The sequence below is a fragment of the Lepidochelys kempii genome, chromosome 1 (assembly GCF_965140285.1).
Source record: "Lepidochelys kempii isolate rLepKem1 chromosome 1, rLepKem1.hap1, whole genome shotgun sequence".
NCBI lineage: Eukaryota > Metazoa > Chordata > Testudines > Cheloniidae > Lepidochelys > Lepidochelys kempii.
In genome coordinates this window covers 203,945,631-203,967,277 of record NC_136380.1, presented here as the reverse complement: position 1 = coordinate 203,967,277, position 21,647 = coordinate 203,945,631, and the positions used below count along the sequence as shown (strand labels likewise).

The following is a 21,647-nucleotide window of genomic DNA, read 5'->3' as shown; positions in this document are numbered from 1 at the left end:
GCATTCCTGAGTCTCCCACTGGCCTCCACTGTAGTGACACTAGCAGAGCCGGCCCTTTGTGCTGGAGTTCATAATGCAGAACTTTACTGGCTGATATGAGAAATCCAATCAGCCCTACTGCTATCTTTGTTGTATCGATGGGGAAATTATTCCCCCTTTGCTCAGTAACTTCCCCCACACCACTGGTAAGAGCCCGGAGCAGCAGTGAGCCCTACATAGTCCAAGCACCCATGATCTGAGACGTACATTCGATGATGTGTCCATATTTCTATAATATGTATAAAATGGTCTGACTGGCAACACTAGGGGGCAGAGGTGAGATCTTTTCTGCTCTGAGCGCTGTCCTATAAGGCATTGCTTGTTTAAGTGCAGTCGCATTTAGTTGGAGCTGCAGGAGAGAGAGCGACAGAGAGATTCTCTGTGTTTACAGCCAGCGCAGGCTACGACAAGCATCTAACCTGCCCCCCGCCCCCTTTCTCCATCACTTGAAGGAGAGAGTGTGAGGTTATTTGGGAATCTGGCCGTCGTGGGTCAGCTTTCTCTGCACTGGATTGTCCGAGCTGTTAGAACACAGCCCGGGGAGAAAGAAAGGAGACAAGAATCCCATCTTATTTTTTAAAAAGAGAGAGCGAGAGAGCAGGAGAGCGAGAAAGAAAGAGAGACTGACAGACAGACAGAAGCATGAGGACCTACTGGCTGCACAGCATCTGGGTGCTGGGATTCTTCCTGTCCCTCTTCTCCTTGCAAGGTAGGTGATGAGTTCATTTCTTAATGCCTCCCCCAACCCCCTTGTTTGATTTGGGGCTGATGAACTGAGGACAAGTTGGAACATGGAGATGTATCTATTTAAATTCATCCTCCACCTCCTTCAGGAAATAAAAGCCAAGGAGAGATTATTGCTGGTGAATCCTCTGTTTAGAGGACACCTCCTGTGCCTGACTTGCTGTTGGGTTTGTGTTCTTTGCAGGGGACTGCTGGGAGTGGGGGAATCAGCAAAGGAAGGGGCTGGATGGAGCTGGGTGTCCCTGTTCTACTTCCATACGCAGCCTGCGTTGCTTGGCACTTTGGGTTACTAGTGCTGATGCGCCTTTCTGTGGAAATCTCTGTTAAGTTTTTAGAAGGGCCCTTTTTGGTTCTTTGGTATGTCCACACAAACACTGCCTCCTCCCCACCCTCAGAAAAAAAAGTGGGGGAGGCAGAGATGGGAGAAGGAAATGCTCTGGGTATTAGGTTTTGCCAAGTGGGGAACTGTCAGCTGGGTTTCGTGCTTATAGAGCTAAGTGTAAGTAGGATGTAGTTTGAAAGGACGAGAGACATTTTTGGTTGGTTTAGACAGGTTTTCTGTAAACAAGGGTTAAGAGTGAATGCATACTGTACAGTATGTACAAACTAATACACACACTCTGCCCCCCTACACGGACTTGCATTTCATACACAAGAAACACACTCACTCAAACATGCTAATAATCACACATACACACATGCCCATAAATATAACATACAGTGTGTGTAAACTCACTCCAGCTTCCTGTGCCACACACACACTTCTATCTCCCCGTCACATGCAATTCCTATAGTGTCACACCCCTGCATATGCTCACTTCCATAGTCCTCTCTCTCACTCGCGTACACACACACACTCGTGATCCATCTCACCACCACTGTTGGTTTGTGCACATGCTTATCTACCAGGCGGCACCCCTCTTGCACACACACATACATGCTCTTTATTATCTGTATGTCTGGCCTACTCTCTGTCATATGCTGCCTCACACGCACTTGATCTCACACACACACACACACATGATCTCTTGCTCTGGGTCTCTCTCTCTCACACACACCTTCTCTGTCACACTCTGACACCCTGTCCTGCTTATGTATACATTGTCCCTCTTTTCTCCCTAGCTCACACTTGTGCACATGCTGTCCCTCTGTCTCACACATTGTATCAAGCACCCACAGAAACCCCACACCAACTCCCTCCCTTCTGCACACTTTCTCTCAGACATACTAACACAGTCTCTCACATTCACAGGCTCACTCTTTCCCCACCCCTGTTGCATGCCCTTGCTCCCATACGCCTCCCCTCTCTCTGCTGCACACGTTATCTGACTGTTCTCTCTCACACTCTCTCTCACTCACTGTGTCACACATCCATGCTCTCACAGATTTTCTCTCAGCCTCACACTTTCTCAGCTCTGGACTGGGAAACAGGCACTTTCTTCTCCCCATGTGCCCGTTTCTGAGGGAGGAGGGAGAATTTTTCAACACTCACATGCATTTCCCCCCCCCCCAATAAATGCGTAGCCATTGTGAGCAGTGCAGTCCAATGGCTTGGCTTGAGTGTCCCTCTGCTCTGGGAGAACTGGCACGGACCCATCAAGGAAAACGGACACTGCCAATTCACACAGATTCCAAACACCTCCTTCTATCCCTGATGCTTATTGTCCAACTAAAGCCACTGGTGCTTGAGCCATACGGTGCTTCCAGTACACAAGGTGGTATGAACAGTGACCTGGAGATCCTGAGTCTGGCATAGTTGTGGAGCTGCTTTCACCTTTTGCAGTGACGCTGGTCCTGTGGCTCCCACCACAATCCATGCTAAGCTTGGGAGCTACTATCCTTTAACCTGTTCCCATGCACTAGTTACATAACAACTGCACAAACCCCTAAACTGTGTGTTTCCCTGATGTGGCCAGAGATAATTAACCCTTTGAACGCTGAGCTACCATGTATCCTCTGGAGAGGGGGAGAGAACAATGCTAACACTGGGACCACAACTACAATTCCTCCCTCCTTCAAACTTTTGGATAAGCTGGAACAGAGATCGGAGCCACTCCTGGTTCCAGTTTTGCGGATCTGAAAGCCAGCCATGGAATTTACATCTCTAGTCCTCAGGGAGTGAGAGCCTGTAGAAGGCAGGCTGTGGGGGCTGCCCAGGAGAGGCAGGGCGCTGTGGTGAGCAAATCAAAAGGTGCTGAAGCGGTTAAAAGGAAAAATGCTGCACTCCACAATATTCAATGGTAATGAGCCCAGAATGTGTCAGTAACACTGGCAAGAGTGACTGTGTGGGGCTGTTACTCTAGAGTACTGGAGTATTGATTTGGACAGGGAATGCCCCCTCACATGGCTTCCAAACGCCATCCCAGCACTGCATGTTGCAGACAGCTAGCTAACTGGGCTTGACGTTTTTTGAGCCACCCTAAAACAGGCTGCCCCCCTCGGTCTGTCTAGGGGCATATGTGTATATAGAGGTGACATTTCCCTTGTTCCACTCTCCCACAGGCGACTGAGCTGAGAGCAAAAGGGAACTGGGCTGATGTTGTGGGGCGCAGCCAAGCTGTGACCGAATGGCAGGCAGTGGAGGGAGAGGGGATCGCAGCTGAGGCTGGCAGGAGAGCTAAGGACTGCACAGTGCCAAGTGACTCACACAGGCTGTCTCCTCTGGTGCCTTTGCCAGGGTACATGAAACAGGTTGAATGTCCCCTCTGCCTGGCTGGGCTCAGGGGCATGGGGATGGAGAGGGGGCTTTGCTCTTTTTCCCCTTGTCAGGGCTCGAGGCTTGCAGCCTTGCACTGAGTTTCACTCTCCTCACTCCCGTGCTGGGTGCTACTCTGCTTCTGCTTGGTGGCAGGATAGGACTCCCGTTCTCCCTGAACCTCACCCTCAGGCTGGGCTGGGCCTATGTCCCCGCATTCCCCTGGTGCCAACCAGTGCTCCCAAAGTGGGCTCTTACAAACTCTGCCATGCATTGCCTCGGCCCCACTGCCCTGTTTGAGCTGGAGGCACACAGCTCCCATGCTCCCCAGCACCCCACTCCGGTTTGAATCCATGGGGCTGACTCTTGGACCACACCATGCCCTCAAATCTGCACAGCCTTCAGTGTCTTGATTTATTTGCCAGCATTTTATCTTCATGGGCTTCGTCAGTAGATATTTCATTAGCCAGTGTAGCATGGTGGTGGAGGGGTGTGACAGCATGGCATATATGTGTTAGTCTGTGGTGCCTGTTTGCTGGTGAACATGATGGGTTTGTGCAGTATCTGTGCATCACTGAGGCAAGGGAAAAGTCTTTCCCCACTTCCTTGGATATACTTTTCTTTCTAGTTATTTTCAGTGTGTCTAATGCAATCAGGGAGCACTCCCCACACATGGCTGTATTGGCGAGATAACGACTCTCTCAGCTGGTTTACGTTCCCTTAAGTGATGAAGATGTGCAAGGCCCAAGGTGAAGCTGAATTTACTTGCAGACACTGAATGGGGGGAGAAGGCAGAAAAAGCTGGTTATTTGAGTACTGAAAACAAGGATTTTTCAGTCAAACCCCATGAGTTTGCTCTAGCCCTGCCCCAACACCCGCAGACCACTGTAACTCAGTATACACAAAAAGAAAAGGAGTACTTGTGGCACCTTAGAGACTAACCAATTTATTTGAGCATGAGCTTTCGTGAGCTACAGCTCACTTCATCGGATGCATACCGTGGAAACTGCAGAAGGCATTATATACACACAGAGACCATGAAACAATACCTCCTCCCGCCCCACTGTCCTGCTGGTAATAGCTTATCTAAAGTGATCATCAAGTTGGGCCATTTCCAGCACAAATCCAGGTTTTCTCACCCTCTCCCCCCCGCCCCAAACTCACTCTCCTGCTGGTAATAGCCCATCCAAAGTGACCACTCTCTTCACAATGTGTATGATAATCAAGGTGGGCCATTTCCTGCACAAATCTAGGTTCTCTCACTCCCTCACCCCCCTCCAAAAACCACACACACAAACTCACTCTCCTGCTGGTAATAGCTTATCCAAAGTGACCAAAAACATTCATAAACCAGTCGGAGAACACTTCAATCTCTCTGATCACGCAATCACAGACATGAAGGTCGCTATCTCACAACAAAAAAACTTCAAATCCAGACTCCAGCGAGAAACTGCTGAATTGGAATTCATTTGCAAATTGGATACTATTAATTTAGGCTTAAATAGAGACTAGGAGTGGCTAAGTCATTATGCAAGGTAGCCTATTTCCCCTTGTTTTTTCCTACCCCTGCCCCCGACGTTCTGGTTAAACTTGGATTTAAACTTGGAGAGTGGTCAGTTTGGATGAGCTATTGCCAGCAGGGGAGTGAGTTTGTGTGTGTGTGTGTGTGTGTTCCCCCGGGGGCGGGGGGGGTGAGAAAGCCTGGATTAGTGCTGGAAATGGTCCACCTTGATTATCATACACATTGTGAAGAGAGTGGTCACTTTGGATGGGCTATCACCAGCAGGAGAGTGAGTTTGTGTGTGTATGGGGGTGAGGGAGTGAGAAAACCTGGATTTGTGCTGGAAATGGCCCACCTTGATTATCATACACATTGTGAAGAGAGTGGTCACTTTGGATGGGCTATTACCAGCAGGAGAGTGAGTTTGTGTGTGGGGGGGGCGGAGGGTGAGAAAACTTGGATTTGTGCTGGAAATGGCCCAACTTGATGATCACTTTAGATAAGCTATTACCAGCAGGACAGTGGGGTGGGAAGGGGTATTGTTTCATGGTCTCTGTGTGTATATAATGTCTACTGCAGTTTCCACGGTATGCATCCGATGAAGTGAGCTGTAGCTCACGAAAGCTCATGCTCAAATAAATTGGTTAGTCTCTAAGGTGCCACAAGTACTCCTTTTCTTTTTGCGAATACAGAGTAACATGGCTGTTACTCTGAAACCTGTCGATATAGACAATAACTACCACCCCAGTAATGACCCAATCCCTCCCCCAGTTATACACCGCCACTCTCAGTCATGTCATCTGAAGGCTTTACTATGACAAACAGAGGCCTGCTCCAACTCTCAGGCTCTAATTCCCCTCTCCTTGTCCTGAGACAAGTGCCATCAGGCAGGCTCTGAGGCTGGTGCTGGGAACAAAAAGCCAGGTGGTCTCTGGCACTAGCATGGGTTTACGAGGGCACGGGACCTTCTCATTCCCTGCCCCTTACACAGGGGCTGGGGTGGTCAGTCCCCATGCTTAGGGTCACACAGCGATTGCTCTCCCCTGCCCTTCTACCTTGGGGGCATTCCTGTATCTTGGGGCTTCAGGCAAGAGAGTAAACAACTTAAAGGAGCCACCACCTGCATTTCCTTTCACCCCACAAACAACAGGGGCTTCTTGAAACACTCCTTTCCAGCACCTCCTACTTCTCCCCTGTCTCCTACCATCATTGATCAATGGGAGAAGCAGCCCTTTAGAACCTTCTTGTCCTGTGACAGCAGCACCTCCTGCAGCCCTCCCGCCCACCCCGGACTTCTGCAATCCAGCAGTGGGATGGGATTAACCCTCATTGGGGGAGGTGAGATTCTGCACATAGGTGACTGGATGAGAGCTAGGCTCATTCTGATGTGAACTTCAAAGTTCAGGGCTAGATATAACCACTGGAATGGAAGCCTGGCCCTTTCTATGGGATGCAGTTCTCTGAGCAATCAAGCTGTGCTGGGGGCGTGCTGAGTGGGTGGGTGAATGAGAAGGGTGCTTATTTGGCAGAGACAGGGTACTTCTGGGATCAGTCCATCCCTCCTGCTTAATGCTGTAAAATGAGAACAAAGGGTGCTATGGTGAGATTAAGAGCCAATGAAAGGGAAGTCTTCTCCACTGGGCCTATAGAAAACCTGCAGAACTCCCTGCCGGAAGAGAGTCACTGGGGTTACTGAGACTAGGTTTTGGAATGGGCTGGATGATTTTATGACCATGAATACAACTAGCTGAAGAGCAAGCTGAAGAGGGTACTGAAAACTTGTGCTTCAGGGAAGCATATGGGGATTTGTGTGGAATATATCTAGCCACCCACAGATAGCATTGCACAACTGGTCAGGTACCTTACTAGTGGGGTCCCTTTTCTGGGAGACGCTGCCAGTGGCAGGAGATTGAGTTCAGTGACCCAACAGCAAATTCTCCCTCTTTAAGAAGTTCCCTTTTCCTTAAAGAAGAATGTGCTGTGATTTCATGTGCTGTTCAGACTCAGCCAGGGAATCGCTTTGATGGATGAAGCACACTCCTTGTTATCGTTTTGTCCAGGAGAAAAAAAAAATATCAGTCACAACACAGACCATCTTGTCCAGCGCTGACAATGAGAAGAGAAAATGGTGAGGGCAGAATGGATAGCATTTTGGGTGAGCAGTCTAGAGAGTTCTCCCTCCCAGTGTGGGGTAGGGTGGGGTTCTGGTGGGAGAGAGATAGAGACTGCCCCTCCCAGTGTAGGACGGGAACACTATGGAAGGACAGGTACAAAGGCAGCCTTCCCATTGATTAAGGGTACGGAACAGCTTCCATATGGGGAAAGGACTGCAACTATTCAACTTAGAAAAGAGATGACATAGGGGGGATAGGACAGAGGTCTAATGGTGTGGGGAAAGTGAATAAGAAAGTGTTATTTACCCCTTCATATAACACAAGAATCAGGGGTCACCCAATGAAATTAATAGCAGCAGGTTTAAAACAAACAAAAGGGAAGTACTTCTTCACACAAAGCACAGTCAACCTGTGGAACTCATTGCCAGGGGAAGTTGTGAAGGGCAAAAGTATAACTTGGTTAAAAAAGAAGTAGATAAGTTCATGGAGGATCAGTCCATCAATGGCTATTAGCTAAGATGGTCAGGGATGCAGCCGCATGCTCAGCGTGCCCCTAAGCTAGAAGCTGGGATTGGACAAGAGGGGATGGAGCATTCAATAATTGCCCTGTTCTGTTCATTCTCTCTGAAGCATCTGACACCAGCCATTGTTGGAAGACAGGATACTGGGCTAGATGGACCATTGGTCTGATCCAGTATGGCTGTTTCTATGTGAAGAGTGGAGCAGAGGGGACTCTGGGTGGGGGGAAGAGGCAAAGAAAGAGGCCCTCCCGGTGTGGGGCAGGGGGGACTCTGGGAATTAGTGATGCAAATACAAATGGGTGAAGAAAGAGAGGTAATGCCCTGATTTTGTTCTATGCCATTTGCCTTAATGCAGCTCAGAGGAAGGTGAATTATTAGGGTTATGGCCCAAGGGAAGAGTTGAGATTTGAGGTTGATGTTTGATATTCAGAGCTCAGTCCTGCCTTGGCTGGAGCATGTATCCTGTCCAGCCGGGACAAGGTTCCCCATCCCACTCATGCAGAAAGAAGCAGGGAAGTGCTTTGAAGGGTGCACCTCTGCTTCCCTGAGCCATAGCAGAGTTTGCCCTGGCTAGGGCTTGCTGATGCTTCCTTCCTCTGAAGCATCAGGGATGGCCATGTCTGGAGAAGGGACATTGGGCAGGGTGGGGGACAGGGCTCTGAGGTGGCACCAAGCATTCTGTCTCTTAGGGGTTTGGCTGGCTGGTGTGCTGTTCACATGCTTGCTATCTAACTGATCACCATATGTGGGGTCAGGATGGAATTTTCCACCAGGCCAGATTGATAGGGACGTTGGGGCTTTCTGCCTTCCTCTGCAGCATGTGGATGTGGATCACTTGCCAGGAGTAGCTGGGTATATCTCACTTAATTTCCCTGCCATTGCAGGGGCCTCTGTCTTGTTGCACTTCATTCCCTCCTATTCTCTGGCTGTGGTACATAATTTCTGTGGGCTGTATACTTTGGTCTAAGTTTGGTTGTTGGGTTTAGTGTGCAGGGGGGAGGGTATTAGTGGCCTGTGATATACTGGCGGTCAGACTAGGTGATCCTATGGTTCCTTCTGGCTTTAAACTCTATGGGTTTTACAGCATATGCAGGCAGCTGGCTGATGGGCCTGGACCTACCCCCTTCTTAGGGCTGTACCCCAGTGCTTCCTGAAGCTCTATGGAAGAATCCTGCCCTACTATTTCCACTGGAAAAAGTATCTTCCTTCCCCCTCTTTCCCACTCATTCATGAGCCCAGGCCAAGATTTGGGGCTGGCTTGTAGTGCTGCTGTTACTGGATTCTATAGGTTGGATTTCAAGGGTAGGAGTCCAGGTTTGAGGGGAAATGGGGACATTCATGTTAAGGCTGGAGGGATGGGATCAGAGCTGGGGCTGGTGATTAGGATAAGGTGTTTGGATCTGAAGATAAGTTTAAGGTAAGGGTTTAGCTAAAATCGAGGGGGACATAGATGGAGATTTGGCCTCAAAAATTGGAGTTTGTGAGTTTCCTGTTCAATTAGAGCCACCCTAAATTAACTCCTATGTCTGAAGCCAGCCTGTCCTTGAAATCAACTCCTCTCTGCAGGGCTTGGGCTCTGGCTGACCTTGGGGAAGTCTCTTTCCTCGTTCCTTTCAGGGCTGGAGGGAATCTCTCTTAAATAAAACGATCCTTAGATTTTTTGTCATTTCTATAAAAAATGAAGAATTGCCTTGTGGAGGGTGTGTGACAGAGAGAGAATGTGAGCGATGAAGGGGGGAATGAACAAGGAGACAAATGGAAGGCACTGGCAACAGCCATGGAGTTTCCAGCAGGGAAATGAATAGTGTATCAGTGCACAGCCGTCCGGGTGTGAGGGTGCAATGCCTTTGTGAGTAATCACAGGTTTCCCACTCTGCCCTTTAGCACTTGTATGTAGTGGGTTGCAGTCTGGAACCACTTAATCCTTACAACCCACTGGGACAATAACCATTAATATCCTCCCTCGTACCCTCCCGCTCATGCACCTGCATATGGCTAGGCCCTAAGTGATTTACCCAAGGCCACACCACAAGTTATTGGCAGAGCTGACTCAAAGCCTTACTGAGTACTAGCCTTCTGCCCAGTGCACAGAACCTTCAGGTGTTTGTAAAAAGGCTCATGTGGCCATACACTTGTGTGTGTATGTTGGTCAATGTGTTTGCAGGTGAGGATTCACATGCACTCATCTCTCACGTATTCAAAGGAGCATCTATGATTTTTGCTTGTATAGATATGTTCCAATGCACATGAGTGTGTATCTGCCTTTGAGCGTGTGGGTGTGTGCACACGCATTTGTGTCTTGTAAGTATACTGCAGTGCATGAAGTGATTGCATGCATTCCTACGCATGGATCCAGGAGTGTGCATGTGTTTGCACACGTCTGGTATGAAGCCGTGGCTATGTGCGTTTGAATGAGTCTTCTCTTGTGTTTTGAAGGGTGCATGCCACAGGCAGTGGATTAGAGAGATGGAGGGAGAGGGTTAGTGTGTGTGTGTGTATTAAAATATGCATGATGCCTGTGTGTGTGGTCACCATTGGTAAGGATGCTTTTACAGTAGGCGTGTGTTAATAACTATGGTTGCTGGGAGTATGCCGGGGGTATGTGTGGAGAGTATTCCTGTATAGTTCAATGGGTGCACAATTAAGGCCAAATTTACCCTAAAAGTGCTTTGCTGGCATAGCTATACCTGTATACTACACCTTTGAAGTGCTCCTAGTGTGAAAATGACTCATACCAGCAAAACTGCACTTTTGCCAGTATAGCTATTTCAGCTCCTGAGCCATATATCCAAATCTCAACATTCACTCAAAAATATCAATACGTTTCTAGCTCATATGGTTATGAAGATCAGGTTGAAAATGTGAACTTAGTGTAACCTATCTAGTCTGCAGACAGCCTTCAGCAACAGCTCTGGAAGTGGTGAACTGTTCCATTCATCACAGACAAGTGCTAACGCCCAGATTCCCCTCTGCGAATACCACCCCAGATGATGGCTTTTTGTGTGGCTGAAGAAGATGGGGTGGCCAGGTCTATTACAGTCAGGCAGCTATAGCGGGCTGTTGAGGTAAATATTAAAGAAGACACCCCTGCTACCATCCCTGCTTTGCCTGGAGAGGTGGGGAGTGGAGAAGGGACCCCATCTGATGCTCCTGAGGAGAGTAAGAGAGCCTATGCTACAGTCTCAGCCTCTTTGGAAGGGCAGGGAGGCCCTGTCACTCTAAGTGAGAGGTGGGACCAGAGGAATGGAGCTGTGGGGTTCTCATGTGCCTAGGGCCTGGAGTGTCTCCACTTCTGGAAGAGACCAGGGACTGCAGGGCTGTATGAAAATGGAACAAAAACTCGCCTATGAACTTTCTGAAATGTCCAGAGGGGGTTTGCGTTCTGATTCATTTCTGATCTGGAGCGACAGTTAGGAACTTATTTAATCTGAGGAAGCTCTGACTTCTCCTTCAGGGAAATATGAGCGCAATTGGCACCTAAATACATGGAGTGTGTGTGCGTGCGTGCGTGTGTGTGTGTGTGTGTGTGTGTGTGTACAGCACCTGTGCTCTGATAGCTGGAATTAGCGTCTAGCCAGATAATGAGCGGTTGTTGTTTACTATGTTCAGTTCTGGGCACTTCAATTCCAGAGAGATGTAAACAAAATTAGAGTGAATTCAGAGAAGAGCAACAAAAACGATTAAGGGGCTGGAGGGACTGCCTGACTTATGAGGAAAGCTTTAAAGAGCTAAACACATGGCTAGCTTGGCCAAGTGACTAAAGAGGAGATGTACTAATGATCTCTGTGTATCGGAGAGTGTGAAGCCCAAGGAGGAAGAGGGATTGTTTCAGGTGGCCTGAGAAGCAGAACTAGAAATCATGGTGCAAAATTAAGAAAAGAGGAAATCTGGGAAGGAAAAAATTATCTTGCACTGAGAGATGTATTTGACTGTGGAATAGTTTCCCCAAGGGAAATGAGCGAAGCCCTATCATCTGGGACATTTAAAACTAGACTGGGCAAAGCCCTGGAGAATAATTTGTGCGGAACAATCCTGCAAAGGTCTCTCGGGAGATAGTCTAGATGCCTTAATAGATTCGTATGCAATCACTAATTTCTATGCACTTACTGAACCAGAACAAATTCCCCCAATCTGGAAAATAAGTGCATTGCTTGTCTTTAAATCATTTCTCTTTCTTGTATTATATTATTCTGCTGTGAGGAAGACATTGGAGAGGGGCTGAGAACCCCTGGATACTTTCTTACTACGGTCACTAAAGTAAGATACTAGCTTTCATGGGTTTGGTTTCAACCCCCCTCTTTCATTTAGTGGAAGCTGAAAATGACTGTGAGGGGCCATTGATCCTCAGTCTACTAGGTAGTTGGGTGGAGGTGACGTCTAGGATGACCCCAGACACCTTTGAGGTGAAACCTCATGGTCAGCACTCTATTCTCCAGGATCCCTGACCAGCTGAAATTCTAACTAATGTCCCACCCTGACCGTGTGATATGCATATATCCCCACCTCTCCCCTCCTTTATCCCATCATTTTTCTAAGCGGGTAACTGGACAAAGGGATAGTTAGTCTGAGGCCAGCAGTGATGTGGCTGAATTCATTTGTGTGAATTCACTTCTTGTGTGTCACAGGAGCTGAGATCAAAACAGACCCTCTGTAATCTGGAGGTAGTTGACCTGGTGAGTAAGCCAAAAATGGAGCCTCCATATGACGAAGCTAGAAGGAGACACACTAAGCTTGTCTCTGGGGGATGTTATCAGTTGTTTTTTGCCTCCTTCACCCCCAGGTAAGTAATTGGATTGTGAGTGACCCCCTGAAATTAAACAGGTGACTTTGGTTGTTGAGCTTTGGCCAAACGGGTCCAGTGACAGCAGCCTGGGAAGCCATGGTGTAATGACTGCTGTGTTGGCTAGGGTTGCCAGGTGTCCGGTTTTTGACCCGAATCCCTGGTTGAAAAGGGACCCTAGTGGCTCTGTTATAAGTCCAGTCGGCGGCGCAGCAGGGGCCCGGGGCTAATGCAGGCTCCCTGCCTGCCCTAGCTCCATACGGCTCCCAGAAGTGGCAGCTGGATCCCTGTGACCCCTAGACGCATGGGTGGCCAAGGAGGCTCTGCGTGCTGCCCCCGCCCTGAGTTCCAGATCTGCAGCTTCCATTGGCCGGGAACTGCGACCAATGGGAGCTTCAGGGGCAGTGCCTGCAGGCGCGACAGCAGTGCGTGGAGCCTCCCTGGCCACCCATGTGCCTAGGGGCTGCAGGGACCTGGCAGCCACTTCCTGGGAGCTGCAGTAAGGACTGCTGGGACCTCAAACCCCCTCCCACACCCCAAACCCCTGCCCCAGCCCAGAGCCCCCTCCTGCACCCCAAACCCCTCATCCCTGGCCACACCCCAGAGCCTGCACCCCCAGCCAGAGCCGTCACCCCCATCTCGCACCCCTGCCCCAGCCCAGTGAAAGTGAGTGAGGGTGGGAAAGAGTGAGCAATGGAGGGAGAGGGTATGGAGTGAGTTGGGGCAGGGCCTTGGAGAAGGAGTGGGGAACGGGTGTTCAGTTTTGTGCCATTAGACAATTGGCAACCCTAATGTTGGCTGGCTAGTGAGAGACCTCCAGAGCTAAAAGCATGAGTCTCTACAGTTTGAGCCAAAGAACCAGGCTCTGAAGCTGGGGATGTAACAGTTTCATATCCTCTATGGAGCAGCAAGGGGGAGGAGGGAGCAAAGAATGCACGCTGAACAGCGGGTTACAGCTGCACTGTGGGAATGCCTCTGGAGTTGCTGTGGCTTAATATAGCAATCCACTGGGATCCCATGTGTGTGCACAGGAACTTGAGATAGCTGCAAAGTGAGCCTGCATTGCTGGAAGTGTGTGGAAAGACGTGCCCTTCACTTGGATTGGATCAGAGGTGAAACATCACTAATTCCGCCTTGTTGCGGTAAAACCACAAAATCCCCTGGACTGCACAGGGGAGGAAATTCCCCCTTGCTTTGGTCAGGCACAGAGGGTGCTGGTTTTGTGGCTGGTTTCTCCAATGAGAAAAGAGGGTGTGGGGAGAAACGGAGTCAAGGATGACAGTTGTTTTGCTTTTCTCAGTGACTGGCAAAAGAAGAAGGCTTTTCACGATCTGGGAATGTCAGCTTTTTGAGGGAGGAAACACATCTACCTGTGTGTCTGTCTAGCCACGCTGGGAAACACACTCCCAGCTACAATATATCCCAAGACAATTCAAGGGAGGGAGACTAGCCTTGCAACAGGTACTTAAAGCCAGGGCTGGTTAGTAAGCATATCACTAGCCTGAATAAGTTCTTTCTTTGCTTCTGATGGCTTGTTATTTGTGTGTGGTGGTGGGGTTGTTTTGGTTCCTTTACCCATTGTGGGAAAGATAAATGCATTTTATTTTATTCTGGTTTTGACCTTGGCTTGCCTGGAGTGGTCTTATTGTTATAAACCAACTAGTCTTTGACATATGGTGTTTGTAGTGGGATTCAGCTTAGGTGCTAAACAGCATAAAACTGAAATCAAAAGCTAAGCAGCCCAATGGAAGCATTGTGCATGACTTCTGACCACCCAAGGGAGAGAACAAAAGCTCGATGGAGCCACTGATGAGCTACTCCAAAGGATCTGTGTGTCACACGGATACAAAACGGCGCCCAGGCTGCCAAAGCTAAGGAGCAAGATGTAGTATAAGCTCCATGTTGCCGAGCTGCAGCCAGGTGGTGACCCAGCTGGACAAGCTGGGGGCACTACTAATATGACTAGTGGCTCAACAAGCTGAGATGAAGAGGAGACAGCAGCTGGCCAGGAGAATTCCCAATATTCCAGCAGTAAACAGCCGCAGTAAAGGGTGGAACAGCCCTGGGCAGAGGTGCAGCAGATGGAGTAGCAGCAGTGTAAATGAATTGCAAGGCTTTTAAACAAAGAGTCCTGCCTGGTTCCAGTGTAGAATGACTGAGCTGTTAAAACTAACACCGGAGGGTGACATAGAGGCCTATCTCTTAGGAGCAACTGATCCATGTTCAACTGCTGTTCACATGAAACCTTTGTCCACTTTGGCCTTCATGCTGGAGGTGTTCCCAAGGGAGGAAATTTCACATGCCATGCAGATGGAGTGAATTTCCCTTGGGGGCCTAAGGTAAGGCAGTGGGATTGCACAGGTATAACTAGGGCTATAGGATAGCCTGCAGAACCTACAGAATTGGCGAGGATGCATGAAAAGGTAAGTGCCCAGTTTGATTCGCAGAACCAGGTAGCCTTTGCAAGGACTGACCGCGAGAGAGCCCCTCTTTACACGTAAGCTGAGCACCTGTGCCTTGCAAATCAGTGAGAGTCACCTTACAAAACAGAACAGTGTATTCCATTCACTGCGTCATATATGGCCAGAGTCGACACTGCATAAAATTTTGATAATTTCACATTTAAAAATGTAGCAGAAAGTCTCATTCATACAGCTTCACTGAAAATGCCATGAACTGTTCATTCCCCACTGTCGGATGTTCAATAAACCTAAATAATGCAGCTATTTACATCCAGAAGCTTTGCTTCACAACCACAAGGATTAGATACTTCTTTTAAAAAAAGAAAAAAAAGAAAAAAAGCTTAGATAGGGTGGGAAATTTTATAAGCCTCAGGAAATGGCTTGTGGCCTATGCTTGACTCATGATCCCAGGGTAGTGAAACCCTGATATGAGGCTTACATTGAAAAACATGTGTTCTTAGGGTGCACATGTGCACCTGAAAACCAAATACCTTCCTGTTTCCTGGGCCTGACGTGGTGCCTTTGTCAGTTTTACAAGCACCGGTGTTTTGTCCCAGTTTTTATAACCCCTTTGCAGACTGGTGGCCTGAATGAGCTGCCAGCTGGCTGAGCTGTGAAACTGGGTGAGGACATGTGCACATCCTCCGTCCTAAGTCCTGTCCTATATTAATACCCTAGCTTCCCCTCCCCAGGCTTCCCTCTGACCTTCCCCTACTCAAGGCCCTTAAACCAGCCTTCTCTGGCATGGAGAATCAAATCCATAGGGTGGAAAGGAGGGAGAGGGAAGACGGTTGCCTGCATGAGGAGAGGGAGAAATGGAACATCCTCTTCCTTTCACCAAGGCAGACCTCCTTGATGCTGCCAGGGTACCCTTTCCTCACATCCCAAGAGGTGTCCTGTTTCTTCCACTTTGAAATTCTGATCCCACCCTAGAAATCACTGACCTCAAAGTAAGAAATAAGGGAGAACATTACCCAATGTGCTTATTTAAACCAAGGCCTCAATCAAGGGGATCCCCCACTGTTGCTGTTCTGTGAAGCTTTCCTTCTCTGGAGTCTTCCCATTTCACAGTCACTCACGGGCATCTGCTCCTTCCTCCCCCTCTCGAGCCAAATGTGCAAATGCCTCTAACATGCCCCCCCATCTCTTCTGAAACAACCCCCCTGGCCAGCTGACAGTGAGCAGTTGGAAAAATCAGGGAGCCAAAAATACCCACTCTGCAGTCCTGAAAGAACAATGCAAAAGATCTCAGGTGCAGTTATATGTCAGTTAATCAAGGAACCTGCTGGCTTTGCACTGTGGGTAGTCGCAGGGTCCTTTACAGCTGCATCAGATGTTCCATGCAACACACAGAGACACAGACACTTCCTCCTGCCATGGCTGCTACTAACCTCAGTGAATTTCCTGTCAGTTCATCTCTCATAATATTAGTACTTTGCACTTTTCATTCATGTACCATTTAAGGGCTTTAATATAGGTGGATAAACATTGTTAACATCTCCCCATTTTATAGAGGGGGAAACTAAGGCTGTGACTTGCCTAAGGTCACACAGCAAGTCAGTAGCAGAGCTGAGACTAGAATTCAGATCTCAGAACTCTCCAGTCAGGGCTCTAGCCACGGACCCACACTGGGAAGAGCGGTACTTCTCAAGTGACGGGCTGTGGGTCTCCAGAGCTGGTGGCAGAAAAAGTGGAGAAGCATTCAGCTGTGCAGGTGGGGTGAATGATCCAGGAAAGGGACTTTCCTAATGTGCACAGGGAGACATTTGGAGAAACCGCTGGGGGAGGAACAGGAATTCATTTGACAAGCCTTAGAAACCTAGTCCAGTTAATAAGAGTTCTGCAAAGGCACAGGCAGGGAGAGCCATTAAAAGAAGATAGCTTCTCTCAAGACCCTCTCAGCTGCAGCTGGCTACGGTAGCAAAAGATAACTTCCTTGTCTCTGTTTTCAGCGCCCAAGTGGCCCAGAATAGTAGTTCTGAAAGCAGCGCTGTTTAATATTGTCTTTGATGAGGGATCCAACGGGAGCCCTGGGCTCATGTTGCTCAGCTTTGTTAGTTTCAGACCCTACGGCAAGAAGCCGTTGCCTTCAAAGTCTAGGAAGGGTCACGTTACGGGTGAACTGCATAGCAAAAATCCCACTTTGTCAATTCAAATGGCACTCACCTCGCAGAAATGTCTGCTTATTTTAATCAGCAGCGTGGCGTGTGAAGTAGAGTGCATGAAGGCTGCAGCGTGCTATTGCCTCGAGATAAACGTCTAACCCTGATGAGATTACGCTTACCCTCACCCCTAGAGAAACCTAATGAAGAAAGCATTATATCACTATTTAATATGCTGGCCTGTCTGCCTCTCCTTCCATAAGGTTTCCAGAAAACTTTAATCAATTAAGACTTTAAAATTACACTTTGTGGGAGGCCAAGATCTTAGCAGAAGGTGGCTCAAAACACCTGTTGTTTGCTTTGCTGAGAAAGAGGTACATTGCCTTGTCCTCTGCATTATGTCCTTTAAACAGAGACTCCAAACACATGCTCCTTGGCCTAGGTTCCTGTTCTAATCAAACATGAGTCCCTGAGGTCATAGAATCTGTGACTGAAGCGTGACTTTTGTTAGGCCTGCCAGAGATTCTCTTTCACCTTCTCTTCACCTAGCAAATAATACCCAGAAGGCTCAGTTACCATAAAGACTTACACCTGGATGTGATGTCCAAAGCGGCTTCCAGTTGCCATGATTAGGTACCCCTCATGTAGCTAGCTAGGTTCTTAAATTGGTGCCTGTCACCCATAGTATCTGAGCATAGCAGGTCCAGATGCAGCAACAAACAGGGTCTCTGCATGCAATGTTGAGTGAGAGTGCCATGTTCTCATGGTCTGAGCCAGGGATTTATGAGTCCTGACCCTGATCTTGCCACCTCTTTGTGCCTCGGTTTCCACATTTGTAAAATGGGGATCACCTCACTGGGTAGTTGTGAGGGCTAACTAAAGCTAAGGTTGGTAAAACGATAAAAGTGCTATGTAAGTATTTTTTTGGATGCCCAAAAGAATCCTGATACCAATACATCTGGGCCTGCTGACTGTGATGTTCAACAAAAGCCTCACTAAAACTGAGTCTAAGAAACTGATGTGTTACTGTTTTGAGTGCTGGACCGCAGCATGCTGGTTTTACCCTTCCCTTTAATATAAACACTGTAGGGCACCATGCCAGTGAAAAGGCAGTATGCCTGTAATGGATCCGATGCAAAAAACCCTGTGGTACTTGTTGCCACAGAGAATCACCGTGACAAATAGCTTAGCAAGAGGGGAACAGCTGATATGGCTCTTATATAAAGAATAGCATCCACAGCTACGCTACCGACTATGAAATTCACAAGGGACCATATTCATACTTCAGGTTATATGGTCAGGAGGAAATGTCTCCTTTCAGTACAGTATAGCCCAAGAAGGTGCATTGTGCTGGATTTAGTCTCTTTGCAGAAGCAACTTTCACTGACCATTGTCAGAGAGAGGAGACAGGACTGGGATCGCTAATCTGCTCTGTTCTGCCACTGCCTGATAGTAGCAAGACTGTTTCTCTGGATGGCAATTTGCAGTGATTCTGAGCTCTTTTTCAGCTAGGAGAGAGCTCAGTGACAGCACCACGACATGATTCAACTCTGGGTTCATCAATGATCAGGAAGAACCCATCACAACAGTTGGGCCTCTCCTAAGAGACTTTGGCCCTACACTTACCTCCTCTGCTCTTTAGTGTCTCTTTGACTCTGCTCCCAGTGGGGGCTGAGTTTTCTCCTCAGTCCCAAGCAGCAGTTATGGCATCAGGGCTGGGACGAGGAGTGATCTGGCCGAGAACACTGATGAAGAGGAATGGCAAGGCTACTGAAGCTGTATTTGCTAAAGTCAGCTGTACACTGAGAGATATGGAGGCAATTTGCAGTGAAATGAACCATATGCCAATTCTGACCACACTTAAAAGGGCACCCACAGTTAAAAGCAGTCAGTGTGTGTGGCCTAGTGGAAGCTAAGTGCTAGCACTCCTGGGTTCTAGTCCCAGTTTTGTCACTGATATGCTGGGCAAGCCACTTCCTTCTCTGTTCCTCAGTTTCCCTATTTGGAAAATAGGGATGATAATAATAAAGTCTCATTGAGGTTTTATGAATGTTTATAAAGTGTTCTGAACCCTGAAGATGCTAGAAGAAGACAGGTGATTCATTTTTTCAGTTATAAGAGGCAGCCTTGCATAGCTACCAGTCTCCAGGATCAGGAAAAGCTCATCAACACAAGGGAAGGGGACAAGGAGAAGCGGATACTTAAAATAAACTGATGTCCTAACTATACCGTAATAGAATGTTCAGTATCCTCATCTTGGATATTACAATACCCAGGCATTAAATCTGCACACACTATTCTGTAACCATACAAACTATGTAATAAAAGCACCAGCCATTAAACTGGGATAGCATAAAATTCTCTTTCACTGTGCCTTCAATATTGTTCGGTACTGTCACTTATGCAGTATTTTCAATTTCTGAAACCCTAGAAGCTGGAACTGAGTGAAGGGAAAGGCCTCATGGGGGGCAAGGCCATTCCTCCCCACTCGACCGACACAAGGTTATTCAGAATCACGACACAGTTACAATCAGCCCCCTAGAATCCATTCTGTTAGTCATGCTAAGGAATATGAGAGCATTCCAGAACAGACAGAGGGGTTTATAGTGAAGGTACGAGGCTGAGCCGCAGGAGATCTGGGATAAATTTCTGGCTGCGCCATAGACGTCATGTGTGACTAGAGCAAGTCATTTAAACAGTCTGGGCCTCTGTTCCCCATCTGTAACGTGGGGGAAATAATATTTCCTTTGTCTGTCCAGCCTATTTAGATGATAAAATCTTTGGGGCTTGAATGTCTCTGGATGTGTCCCACACCTGGCAAAATGGTGCCCCAATCTTCACTGAGCCCTCTAGGTGCTTCTGTAATACAAATAATAATAATAATTAATAATATTTTTGTTGTGAAAAATCAGGGAAAATGGAATCCCACCAGACACATAGTATTTCATTTTTAAAATATTTTAATTCTGTGGCACCACAGGGGTGCATGGCACTTTACAGATCTAAGGAGAGACAAGGGTCCAGATCCTCAAATGTGCTTATATGCCTAACTTCCATTGAAATCAATACTTTTGAGGATCTGGGCCAAAGTCCCTGCCATGCAGAATGATAGAAGTTAGCCCTATTACACCATCTAGTCCATCATCTTGCCAATGCAGGATTATTCCGTACTATAATTTATGGAATGGTAGGAGCCAGTCCACTGTTAGCAATGCAATTGAATTTTCATTATGAGCCTGCCTTTTGTCATCTACCCCTCCCCAGAAAAAACAACAACAATGGAGTATTGGTCTCAAAACTGGTAGGTTAGTTCTGGGGCCAAGTTAGAATATTTCTAACAAATTTGAAGTCAATTGGATAAGACTTTCCTGATTTTTGACATGCTAAAAACCAGAGGCATTAACCAGAGTGCAAATATCCTTCTAACGTCTTTGCCATTTGTAGAAAGAAAACAAAACTGGGAAAAGTAAAAGAAATACATTTTAGTTTTCTTGATTTGCAGAGTCAAGATCAACGTGATTGGACCAAAGATGAGTTGATTAAGTTCTAATTTTAAAAGTTAAGATTTTAAATAATGACATCAGAATGGTTCGTTGGCTTGTTCCAGCAAATGACTGCTGGAGGCAGAAGCTTTTATTTTAAAAAAATGTAACTGTCTCTCTCCCTTTTCCATTTAGAGACAGAGCTCACAGTACTCACTGATACCTAGTGAGGTTTTGCGCTGGAGAAAGGGGAAATTTTCCACCAAAAATTAATTAGAGAAGGTATTTGCAAATTAAGGCCAATTTACAAAAGCAATGGCCCCTCTCCTTTGAAAAAATTTTAGCCCTTTTTTGCCAGCTCCTTGTGTGGGAAAGGAGAGTGGGAGTGCATTAAAATGATGTTGATTGGTTTCATCTGTGCTGAGCAGGGGAGCAGCAAAGAGGCGTTTTTGTCTCTTGTTTGCTCTCCTCTTGCCCCAGCTGTGTGGTCAACCCACAAACCCTCTCCTATGTCTCTCCTAAGACGTTTACTTCCTTGGAGGTCTGTAAGAGAGCAGGTGCTGGAGGAGAGCCTGGAATGTGGGTAGCTGTAGAGAAGGGGAGCATGAGAAGCTCTCGGCAGAGTGGGGGTACGCAGTAGTGAAGGGCGGGAGTATGTGAGAGCTGTTGAATGGGGACTATACCACGACTCCTACTAACCACAATAGTCCTGTTATGACCACCTTGGAAGTATGGAGGTACACTGGAGTCCCTTGCGACATCCTGCTGTGAGCCTTACGATGCCTGTTGGGGAGTCCATCTCCTTGCAATCCTTGTTTAGCTTGTCAAGGGCCCCTCCAACTTCTATAAGCCTTAGTAAGGTTGGCGGGGTCCTCATAACCATCCCCAGTCAGTGTGGCACCTTTGCAGGCTTAATAGAGCCCAATGAGACTAAATGGGGTTAGTGGCCCCCTGAGAAGCCTCAATAGGATCAACTGGAGACTGACCACCCTATGTAGACTTGTCAGATAGCTAGTGATCCAATCTGAAATTGTTGGGGAGGACAGATTCACTAAGGCTTGCAAAGGGAGGTTATGCATCAAGCCTGAGGAATAGGGCTGGTTGAAAAATTAGAATAAAACATTTTTCCAACCAAACTGGTGTTTTGTCAACATCAACATTTTCCACTGGAAATGATTGATTTTGGCAGAATTTTCCATCAGGAAAA

The 21,647-nt window shown here is 47.6% G+C and overlaps 1 protein-coding gene across 1 annotated transcript in view; it reads left to right on the top strand.

Moving 5' to 3' along the window:
- The first annotated feature begins 382 nt into the window (after positions 1-382).
- Positions 383-21,647, top strand: part of LSAMP (limbic system associated membrane protein) — a 1,352,562-nt gene continuing 1,331,297 nt past the window's right edge. Inside the window, exon 1 of the mRNA XM_073308901.2 lies at positions 383-748. Within this exon, the coding sequence (XP_073165002.1) occupies positions 682-748 (67 nt within the window). The 5' untranslated portion in view covers positions 383-681. The remainder of the gene's footprint in view (positions 749-21,647) is intronic.